Source organism: Sporothrix brasiliensis, assembly GCF_000820605.1.
Source record: "Sporothrix brasiliensis 5110 chromosome Unknown Cont19, whole genome shotgun sequence".
Taxonomy (NCBI): domain Eukaryota; kingdom Fungi; phylum Ascomycota; class Sordariomycetes; order Ophiostomatales; family Ophiostomataceae; genus Sporothrix; species Sporothrix brasiliensis.
The window spans coordinates 1,284,353-1,294,632 of NW_024467138.1; the positions used below are offsets into that span (position 1 = coordinate 1,284,353).

The following is a 10,280-nucleotide window of genomic DNA, read 5'->3' on the forward strand; positions in this document are numbered from 1 at the left end:
ATTATATGATACATAATTGCCCGAGCTTGAAAGCTTCGTGTTAACTGGGCTTCCACCTCCGACAACTTACTTTTTCTTTGTCCTCGCAAACCAACACCACAAACATCATGGCACCCAAAGACAGAGCGGCTGACCTCGATTCGTCCGTTGGTAGGCTGACGATCGACTCGGAGAAGAGCAACTCGGCCGACGCTGCTAGCAAACCGGCAGCATCAAAACCAAAGGCAGTCGCTGCGGCGATCGCTCAGAAGAAGCAACAGAAAAAGAAGCAGGAGGTGGCCGACTCGTGGGAGGACGAGGAAGTGTCGTCAGATGACAATGACGACTCAGCACCCGCATCTACGCCGCCTACCAAGACACCACCGGCCGGCACAACAGCACCGCCACCCACGCCCAGCACGCCCAGCTATCACAGCTCGTCCTCCAGGCCGACAACGTTCGGCGGCAACACACCACTGTCAGCCAACTGGAACGACTCGGGACCATCTAGTAGTGCTGGCAGCGGCAATGAAGGGCCGGAGCGTCGTCCAGAAAAGACGGATGCCGTGGCACGGCGGCTGATCGCCGGCGCTCTGGGCATCCGTGCACCGCGGATGACCGATGAGCAAAGGGCATACGAAAAGTCGTTGCGAGAGGCCGAGCGTAAACGCCGCGAGGATAGCCGGGCCGCCGAGAAAAAGCAGCAGGAAGAGGCCGACCGCGCCAAGAAAGCCATCTGGGACGACTAGGCGCAGTCTCGTGAGCAAATGGACCGGCAGCGACTTGCGGCACGAAGAGAAGGCCGTCAGGGCGAATGGGGTAGTGCTTTTGGCGTTGGTCAAGCTTCCTAGGGACACACCGGCCCTTGATTATTTTGAGAGAGTAGGGAAGGTAGCGGTGGAAATCGGCCTGAGACTGGTAGTCTTGCGAATTTTTGTGCCATCCAGATCCTCGATCCATCTGCGAATGATGCCGGCTGTTTGTTTTCTGTGCCCGCTTTCCACCGCCAGACAGTCCGACACCGTTTCCGGAGAATGATTAGATTATCACAGCGCCAGCTTATGCAATAAACAACCGCTCATGAGTCTTGCTCGGTGGCAGCCGGAAGTGGCTTACCCTGCCAGGTAAGGACAATGTGTGCATAAGCGCCTTCGTACTCGTCGGAAGCGTGCCGAAGTGTGACCCCCAATCCAGTCAGACCACAGGTCTTTTCCGCCTGCTGGTTCCAGAGCATTTGTCGCACGTGGCCCGCGCTTGCGCAGTATATGTAGGCCATGGGCCAGCGGCTGCGCGACAACGCGTCCCGGACGCCCTTTGTGGCCGGCTTCTCGGTCACAAGTATCCCGATGACGGGCAGGCAGCTTCCATTTCCGTTTCCGCCTTCGTGTCCACCTAAACTATCGCTGTTGCCAACGCGTGACCGCCAGCCCACGGGTGCGCCGATGAACGCTCCCTCCAGCTCACGCACGAGGTGCGGGCCGACGCGTTGGCCGGCTCCTGCCTTGCACTGGACGATCGCCCGGAGAGGTTCCTGGGATGGCTCCGAGGTACTTTGGGGAATGGGTAGCGCCCATGTGCCGAGTAAGTCGATGCCACGATCCGATGCGCCGCCGACGCGCCGCAGTGAAAAGCCCAACGGCGCCAGGTGGTCGGCCACGGTGTACTCATAGTGTGTGCCTACATAGGTCGTCGACCCGGTGTCCAGCCCAGCGCGCTCAGCATAGCGGAGAAATGACGACAGGTCGTTGTGCTTTACAGACCGCGGCTGGTCGGGGTAGATAAGCGGCCGCGGCGGCGATGCTGTCGATTGAGAGCGCGGAAGCGACTCCCTTACTTTTATGGAGGCCGCTCTTGGTCGGACGCCGGGGAGGATATGTGTAGATGCTGCTTTGCTGACATAGCAGACGATCCGTTTGTGTCTCCAAGCTGCAGCCATTCCATCTGTAGGACTTGTTCTGCTGGCGTTGTGAACCGATGTGCAGAGGAGGATGTTTCATACGTCAAATGATGATGCGTGTGTTTTGGCGCGTCGGGCTCTCCAAGCCGTGGCTAATTTTAGTCTGGATCAGGTACCACTTTACAGGGCTCCAAGCACCCCAGGCCGCACAAGCTTCACTGGAAAACATCAACTCCACTCGTTCAAGCCAAATTGACTCGATTTTGAAATTCTTGCTACATGGTAATTAATCCACCGCCACTTTTCATAACCATCCCTTTTTCTATTATTACTCCCATATCGATTTCGTGTCAATACTTCGTAACCGTTTGCAAATCCACTATCGAAAATGTTTGGAAATAATGGCGCACGCGCTGCCCAATGCGCGCTGGCATAACAAGCCTCCCTTCATATTCGTACGCTCTGGCATACTTTGCTCAGGCTCTGCCTCCACGTTGCCCTTCTACCCTTCGTTTTAGTTTGTGAAGCACAATCGTGCCCGCTCGTACTCCCGCCGTAATTCTTGTCTTTTGTTTCTCTCTCTCCTTGTTGATTCTTGTCTGTTTGCAGGATGAGAAATCCGCGGACGTGTAGCAACGGCATGGCACTTCTGCTGCGGCAATATGTCTACACGTACGTGCAAGAGCCTCACTGCTCTTGCTGTCCGTCATGTTCGGGAAAGGCCGGGCCCACAATTGATATTTCCACGGGCTTCAACCTTCTACCAATCCGAGCTGTCACCCCCCGAAATACTCGCTGCGTATTTACTGGGCAGTGGCGTACGGGAAGTTGGCGGCCTCGGTCTTGGCCCAGGCGGAAAGATCAGCCTTGGTGTGGGCCTCCGCGCCAGAGAGGCCGAACTGCGAGGGGACACCGTTGATGCGGTGGGTCGAGTTGATGTTCTTGACCAGCACAATCTGGAAGCAGGTAGCGGAGCCCTGGCGAGACGCAATGGTCGAATAGGCCAAGAAGAACTCCCAGATCTACGAATTGTCAGCGATGTGTCCATATACTAGGAATTGTGCAACAAACGCGGGGAGACGTACGCGGAACCAGCGCTTGCCATACTTGGCCTCAATCTTGTCACGGTTGCCGAGCCAGTTACGGTACCATCTCCAAAGGGTGGCGGAGTAGTGCACGCCAATGGTGTCAATGTCCTTGATCTCGAAGCCGGCACCCTCGAGCTGGTCAACGACCCAGCCCAGGGGTGTCGAGGCGTCGGCGCCCGGGAAGACGTATTTGTTCATGAACAGACCCCAAGTGAAGTCCTCAAACTGCCAGAACTTGCGGAGACCGGCAATCTGGAGGAAGAAGACGCCATCGTCGTCAAGCATGTCGCGGACCTGGCGGGCGAAACCGCCAAAGTGGCGCACACCGACGTGCTCGGCCATCTCGAGACAGGTAATCTTCTTGTACTTGCCCTCGGGGACGGGGATCTCACGGTAGTCCATGCACAGAATTTTGCTCTGCTCCTCGGGGATGCCAACCTCGCGCAGAGCCCTGTTACCCCAGGCAGTCTGGTTGCGGCCGAGAGTGATACCGGTGACGTTGGCGCCGTAGTTGACGGAGGCGAAGCGGGCCAGCGTACCCCAGCCGCAGCCAATGTCGAGCAGGGCGTCGCCCTTCTGCAGGTTAATCTTCTCGCAGACAATGGCCAACTTGTTGTCCTGGAGCTGCTCAAGGGACTCCTCGATGGTCGGGTCGGAGATCACACCAGAGGTGTAGATCATACGCGGGCCGAGGAACCAGGCGTAGAAGTCGTCGCCGCGGTCGTAGTGGTCGCGGACCTGCTCCTCGTCTGGAGTGTGTTAGCAGAGGTAAACGACCAGGTTACGACGGAAATGCCAGTAGCAGGAGCGCGCAATACCCACCCTGGCTCTTGGTGTGCAGCAGGAGCTCGGGGATCATGCCGAACAAAAAGTACTTGATCAGGTGCACAGTGAGGTTAAACGAGGCCCAGTCGTGGCGGTACTCCATGACCTCCAGGGCGTCGCCGTTGAAATCGACGTCGCCGTCAAAGTACATCTCGTGGAACGTCTCCATGGCGATCTTGGTCTTGCCATGGTACTTGGCCTGGTCGGCGGGCTTCTTGAAGGTGAGGTAGTGCTCAATGGGGCGGCCGGGGAGCTTGGCCTTCTCGTTGGCACGAGGGCTAAGCGTCGAGATGAGGATCCAGTAGCTGCCTAGCAGAGGGATGGTGGTGAAGAGGGCGAAGAAGATGGTGGTCTTGAGGCCACCACCGAGCTTCCAAGCCAGGTAGGTAGGGACGCCGACAAGGACCGAGATGATCAGGGTGTACGAGAAGCTCTCATTGCCGGCGCCGTCGGCGGGAAGGGGGGGATTATTGATGGTGGCAGACTGGAGGGGTCAGTAGAGGTTCGTTTAGAGGCCATTGAGCTTGCTCCTGTTCAACATCTATAGCGATGGCCCAACAGAAGGCCCTCGATGGGTCGGCAGCAAGCATGGAGCTTTTGACGTGCAGCTTCGTCACTCACTTTGGTCGTGGGGACACCGCAGTCTTCGGCCGTCTTAAAGGTGGGAGCCGGGGGCTTCGGAGTCACAATGAACTCGAAGCTCGACTCGCTTCCGGTTTTCGACATGATGGACGAGTGTGCTGCAGGCAATTGTGCAGTCAATTGGCGAACAGAGGGGATGGGGATGAGGTGGGAGGAGGAAGGATAAACCAAAGAAGGGGAAATGCGAAGGAGCAAAAAGAAAGAGCGAGCGGGAAAGAGCAAGTGAGAAAATCGGCGTTGGTGGTTTCCAGTTCCAGATCGTCCAAGTGGCCCTGACCGCCTCGCAAGCACAGACATTGGCAGTTAGGGTAGTGCTACGCTTGTGCCGCACCAACACACGCCGCCAAAGGGAAAGAGCTCCAGAAACAGGTCAGGGGTGGCTCTTTCTCCCCTCGCCTGGCCGCCCCTGTAGGAACGAACGGCTTGCACACCGTCACTGCCAAAAATGTTGAGCGAAAGGTGGTCAAGAAGCACAAGGTGGCCAGGGGTAACAGTTCCCTCTTTGGGCCGTCTTTTGGCCAATTCAGGGCAAAGCTACCCCACCTAGACACAAGGGGCACCCCACTAAAAAAAGTGCTCTCCAAGAAAAGAAGCAGAAGCCAAACTTCACATGCATTTGGCCCCTTTTAACGACCACCGAAAGACTACCTGCAAAAACAAGCACAGTTTCTGCGAAGCTGGGTGACAACGACCCATTTGGTGCAAGGGGCCGTGATTGGTGAGTGGGGGGTGGGAAGGGGGTTGGTATCGAGGCTGGTGCACGGGCTGTACGGAGTACGATCAGAACGGCTTTCTCCTATATGGCTGCCTGGGGGCTATCTTGGTTGCATGCAAAAGGTTGATTTCGTGTTATTCCGCGAGATCTTGTTCTCGATTTTGACTTGAGAAGTTACTTTATGCAAGTAAAAGTTGCTGTTTCTTCGTTGGGGGTTTAGCTAAAATATTTGATATATTTCCTCTCATTTTTTTTCTTTAAAAAAAGAGTACATAATGAAACAGGCTGATTCGAAACAAAACCTTTGCCTCTTTATTCTACTTCGTGCCTCCTTTTACCTTCGTACAAGTCTCCCCTTCTCGGAGAAGCCAACAAATCCCATCACCCAAGTCGTACTAATGCTCGTATCCAATCTAGTTTTCGCACTGGGTATATTTATGGTTTCGAGGCCTCCTCTTCCGAAATGTACAGACGACCCTCCCACGGTCTAAGTGTCAATTGCCAGCTCTTGTTGCTGGACTTGCGCTCCACTTCGGTCGTCGCAGTGTCGGTGTAGTTGCCAACCCGAAGCCGGAGGGACCCAATGTCGTCTGCGGGTGGCAGGTTGACGACCTGATTTTCACTTGTAAAGTTGAGCACGACGACTGCTGCTTGACCGGCACCAGCCCCGCCAGCTCCCGGCGTGGCCGTCGTCTTGGCGAACACGAATGTCTCTTCGTTTTCAGGTTCGTACAGCCGGAAGTTTCCATAGACGAAGAGATCGGCGTGGGCCTTGCGGAAGCGCAGCATACTCTTCCAGAAGCTGAGCACGGAGTCTGGGTCGCCCTGCTGTCGGGCCACATTGATCTCCGGATACAGGTCGTGCGTGCGCATCCAGGCCTTTTCAGGCTGGTCAGTGAAGCCGGCGGATTTATTCGAAGCATCCCACTGCATTGGGGTGCGCGCGTTGTCACGGCCAAGGATCTGAATGCTGCGCTTGACGTATTCGATCTCGCGCCGGATGGTCTCCGGATCACCGGCAAACTTCTCGCGCGCCACCGTGGCCGCCGTGTGGTAAAAGTTGACGCTCTCAATGTCCTTATAGTCCTCGTCAATGGACCACGTGGTGGGCACGTTGATCATGCCAATCTCCTGGCCCTGGTAGATGAAGAGGGTGCCCGTCAGCGCGGCCAGCATCAGAGCCAGCATTTTGGCCGAGTGCACGCGGTGCTCCGGTGCGTCGGACGCAAAGCGCGACACGGAGCGACCCTGGTCGTGGTTCTCGCAAAATGCCGTCGTCCACCCGTCAGTGCCCTCGATGAACTGCTGCCACTTGGCGACGGTGGCCTTGAGCCGCGGCAGCTTCCACTCCTCGAAGCGGTACTTGTCGCTGGCGCCCTGACCAATGTCGACAATGTCAAACTGGAAGACCATGCTCAGCTGCTTGTCGGCGGCGCTGACGTACCGAAGCACATGACACGGGTCGGGCGTGTGTGGGAGCTCGCCGACGGTCAGTGTGTCGTACTTGCTAAGCACAACGCGGTTCATCTCGCGCAAGAACTCGTGCATGCGCGGCCCGTTGGCGTACTCGGACCAGGCTGGCTGCTCGAAGACGTCTGCGTTGACGATGGGCGCGTCTTGGAAGCCGACGCGCTTGCTGTACATGTTGACGCAGTCGATGCGGAAGCCGTCGACGCCCTTGTCCAGCCAGAAGCGCATGGCGCTCTCGTAGATGGCATGGCGTGTCTCGGCGCTTTCCCAGTTCAAGTCGGGCATCCTTCGTTGTTAGCCGTGGCTGTGGCCGCGTCATACGGTCTATCCTTCAGAAAAAGGAACAAAGAAAGACATACTCTTTTGCAAACAGGTGCAGGTAATACTCCTGGGTGTGCTCGTCCCACTCCCACGCGCTGCCACTGAAATAGCTGCGCCAGTTGGTAGGGGGCAACCGAGTTCCATCGTCGGCGTACCGAGGCGGCTTCCAGATATACCAGTCCCGCTTCGGATTGTCCTTCGAAGACCGCGATTCCTTGAACCATGCATGCTCGGCTGACGTGTGGTTGATGACGAGATCGAGGATCAATCGCATGCCGCACGCATGACAGGCATCAACGAGTGCTTGCATGTCTTCAATGGTGCCGTACGGCGCGTGTACCGCTTCGTAGTTGGAGATGTCGTAGCCCATATCGATCTGTGGACTCTCAAACATGGGTGACACCCACACGATGTCGACGCCGAGATCCTTGAGGTAGTCGACCTTGCTGAGGATCCCAGCAATGTCGCCCAGGCCGTCGCCATTGCTATCTTTGAAGCTGGCCGGGTAGATCTGATAGGCAGTGCCTTCCTTCCACCAGGCATCGCTCGACGGGGAAGGTGCGGCCATGTTGGGTGTTCACAGAGGTGTCGGCGTACGGCTCGGGTTGTTATGTAAGCGACAATCGAAAACAAGTATTTGAGGAAGGTACGTGAGAGGACCACATGCGATCCAAACGCAGCAGCTTCGTCTTGACTTTCTGGTGGTATGCCGGGAGCTGAACGGACAGGACCGAGCCCGCAACTTATATAGGTTTTGTCTTTCTTTCTGCCAATGTTTTGTATGGTATTCTGGGGTAAAAGAGGGTACAACCAGACGTTCACGATCTCGATTGGCGGAACAAACAAAAGATGGGGGTTGTGCATGAAAAGGCAGGTCACCCGAGCCAAAACTTGCAGCCTGATACATGCTCAGCCCAACTGGCTGTCTTGCCTTGGCTTGGCGGAGCGTGGAGTAAACGTGTACGCATGCGCAAGAGCAGGTAGCGAGGGTGGGTGTCGGCGAATCGGGCGAGTTCACCCACTTACACCCTTCCCTTGCGCGGGGGAAGGGCCGAGTACGGGGTCCCGCGATCCGGCGGCAATGGCCAGGACAGCATGTTGGATTCAAACCGGTAGGTTTTAGCGGGCAGTAGAGCAGTTTTAGCCAACTGCGGCCCCTGACTGTGCCAGTGTGCCCTTGTGAACTCGCTAAATTTCTCGCTCCAACTGCCAATTTAGAGGCTGTGGAGGCACTGAAACTGCTTATGCGACTGCCGCCGAGCAAATCGACGAACTACGGCAAGTGTAAATACAACATGATGACATGATGAAAGCCGTAGCTTACCTCCCCATTGGATGTCGTACATGTGGATATTGGCTTGTGAGAACGCATAACTCGGACGGTGCAAAATTCCGGGCGCGTTTGAATTCGCTATTCTATGGTCGCTTTGATGCTATAAAAGATAGTGTCGTGGTTGTGTGAAAGTGATGGAAGGTTGCAGTTGGACCTGTACGTGCCCCCAACAAGTGTAACAGAGGAGAGGATGGCGTTCGAGTCAGCTGTCATGCCTCGTGCGAGCGTCATCGCCCAACGTGACCCGACGGTCGCGTGTTCGTTACATCTGTTTGCTGTGTAGATTCCGGATGGAAGCCAACCGAAAGCAGAACTCGCCGCTAGAGTAGTCACAGGCCGGACACGTATCGGAAGAAGACTTGTCAAGGTTTCGAGTGCAGACGATTCGTCGGAGTATCCGACTGCCGGGAGCAGTTCACGTAGGTAAAGCAGCCAACGTGGCGGAACGGCGCCCCGCCAGCCCCGAGAACTGCATCTTCTACCCGTTTCGGACGAAGTCTTTCACCGATCATGTCGGCTGCGGTGGCGGCTACTGCTGCTGTAGTGGTTTCTGTGATCGTCCCGTTCGCGATCCCGCTCAGCCTTGTAGCTGTCCCGGTAACGCTCCTCCCGCTTCTCTCGACGCTTGTCCTCTTCACGGCGGTAGTCATGCAGCCTCGGGGGTCGTTCCTTTCGGTATCCCGAGCTGCCGCTGGTACCAGACTTGTGGTTCCAGCCGCCGAGATCTTCTGCACCTTTGAGCTCCTTCGCACCCAGGCCCATCTGGTTTGGTCGTCTGACAACCTGCTTGACCTTGGGGCCGCGGTCTTTGCCGTCCCAGCCCATACCGCGCAGGAGCGCAGCGCCAAACTCCTCCACCGGCATCTCCTCGTACTCCTCCAGCGTCGACACGTCTGGTGCGTCGTCAAAGTCACGGGCGAAAACGTCATCTTCGGTGACGTTTGCGGACCGTTCGATGACGCGCCGGGTTTTTGTTTTGTCGTCAATCGTTTCGCCCAGCAGTGCCTTGACGGCCGCCTTCTCCGTCTGCGCCTCCTTGTCCCCAGGAGCTTCAGGTGTACCCCTCGTTATGTCACGGGTCGGGGTGTCTGCGCGACCGTTCGCCGTTGTGTTGTCCTGTCCAGCTGCCTCGCCTTCCGTTGGTGATGTCGTCTTTGTAATGGTCAGGCCCCACTTTATCGGTTTATCCTGGTCTGCTGGATCAACATCGCTCCGAGTACCATCTCCCGGTGCACTTGTTGATTGCGGTTCCGATGGCCGACCACTGCGTTGGTTGCGCGACCGGGCCTCTTTTTTCCAGTCACGGTTGGGCTGTCGTTCAATCGTCAATGGCCCGCGCTTTGCAGCTCGTCGATCGTCCCGCTCGCCCCTGGTACTTGTGGCGAGCTCGGCCCCGTTGTCGCCAAATGCCGTGATGCGCTCGTGCCGGCCGTGCTTGGGAGCATCCTCCTCTGACTCGGAGTCCGAGTTCCCGCCTAAACCGTGACTCGGCCGCTGCCGCTTCCCCAGGCTGGATGACGGTGGTGGCGGGCGTTTTGGCTTCTTGTTTGTAATCGCTGATACACCGCCGAACTTTATTGCGATTCGTGACGCCTCTGGTCGTTCTGGTGCTGACATGGTGGCGTTGCTGTGACTGAGAGGGGAAATAGTTGCAGGTAGACGGCTCATTTGGCGGTGGACTGCAACTTCATAAAATACTGTGGACGGTGGACGAGGCTGTCCATTTACTAGCCACACTGTGGCTTAAGAGAAGTGGATTTTTGTGCTTAGTCATTTTCGTACTTCCAGATTAGTCCTACGCGTATCTCCCAAAGCAACCCTCAAAGGCGACCTTTCTCAGCGCCCTGTCGCATAAAACCTGTTAGAGTCATCAACTAGGCCAGGTAGGCTCTAGGCCTGGTGCCTCCCTGGACGACGCTGAGCCGAACCAATGCGCGTCCTGCCGATAACACTATCTGTGCGCAGCCAGCCAGCGAGTCCAACGCTTTCCCCTGCCAAATTCACCCCTTT

At 56.6% G+C, this 10,280-nt stretch overlaps 5 protein-coding genes across 5 annotated transcripts; 1 reads left to right on the forward strand and 4 right to left on the reverse strand.

Annotated features, from left to right (window-relative positions):
* Positions 1-107: 107 nt before the first annotated feature.
* Positions 108-728, forward strand: SPBR_01029 (uncharacterized protein; the record flags this gene model as incomplete). The annotated part of the gene is made up of 1 exon (XM_040759348.1): positions 108-728. One exon carries the CDS (start codon positions 108-110, stop codon positions 726-728), a length of 621 nt encoding a protein of 206 aa, XP_040618173.1.
* Positions 729-1,057: 329 nt separating this feature from the next.
* SPBR_00922 (uncharacterized protein) lies at positions 1,058-1,915 on the reverse strand (the record flags this gene model as incomplete). Its single annotated transcript, XM_040759241.1, has 1 exon — positions 1,058-1,915. The coding sequence occupies one exon, from the start codon at positions 1,913-1,915 to the stop codon at positions 1,058-1,060; it is 858 nt and encodes a 285-aa protein (XP_040618174.1).
* Positions 1,916-2,679: 764 nt separating this feature from the next.
* On the reverse strand, positions 2,680-4,515 carry SPBR_00408 (uncharacterized protein; the record flags this gene model as incomplete). The annotated part of the gene is made up of 4 exons (XM_040758727.1): positions 2,680-2,898; positions 2,962-3,713; positions 3,787-4,273; positions 4,411-4,515. The coding sequence occupies 4 exons, from the start codon at positions 4,513-4,515 to the stop codon at positions 2,680-2,682; spliced, it is 1,563 nt and encodes a 520-aa protein (XP_040618175.1).
* A 1,066-nt stretch (positions 4,516-5,581) lies between these two features.
* On the reverse strand, positions 5,582-7,505 carry SPBR_00372 (alpha-glucosidase; the record flags this gene model as incomplete). The annotated part of the gene is made up of 2 exons (XM_040758691.1): positions 5,582-6,902; positions 6,976-7,505. 2 exons carry the CDS (start codon positions 7,503-7,505, stop codon positions 5,582-5,584), a joined length of 1,851 nt encoding a protein of 616 aa, XP_040618176.1.
* Positions 7,506-8,771: 1,266 nt separating this feature from the next.
* SPBR_00768 (g-patch domain containing protein) lies at positions 8,772-9,887 on the reverse strand (the record flags this gene model as incomplete). The annotated part of the gene is made up of 1 exon (XM_040759087.1): positions 8,772-9,887. The coding sequence occupies one exon, from the start codon at positions 9,885-9,887 to the stop codon at positions 8,772-8,774; it is 1,116 nt and encodes a 371-aa protein (XP_040618177.1).
* Between the last annotated feature and the right edge of the window lie 393 nt (positions 9,888-10,280).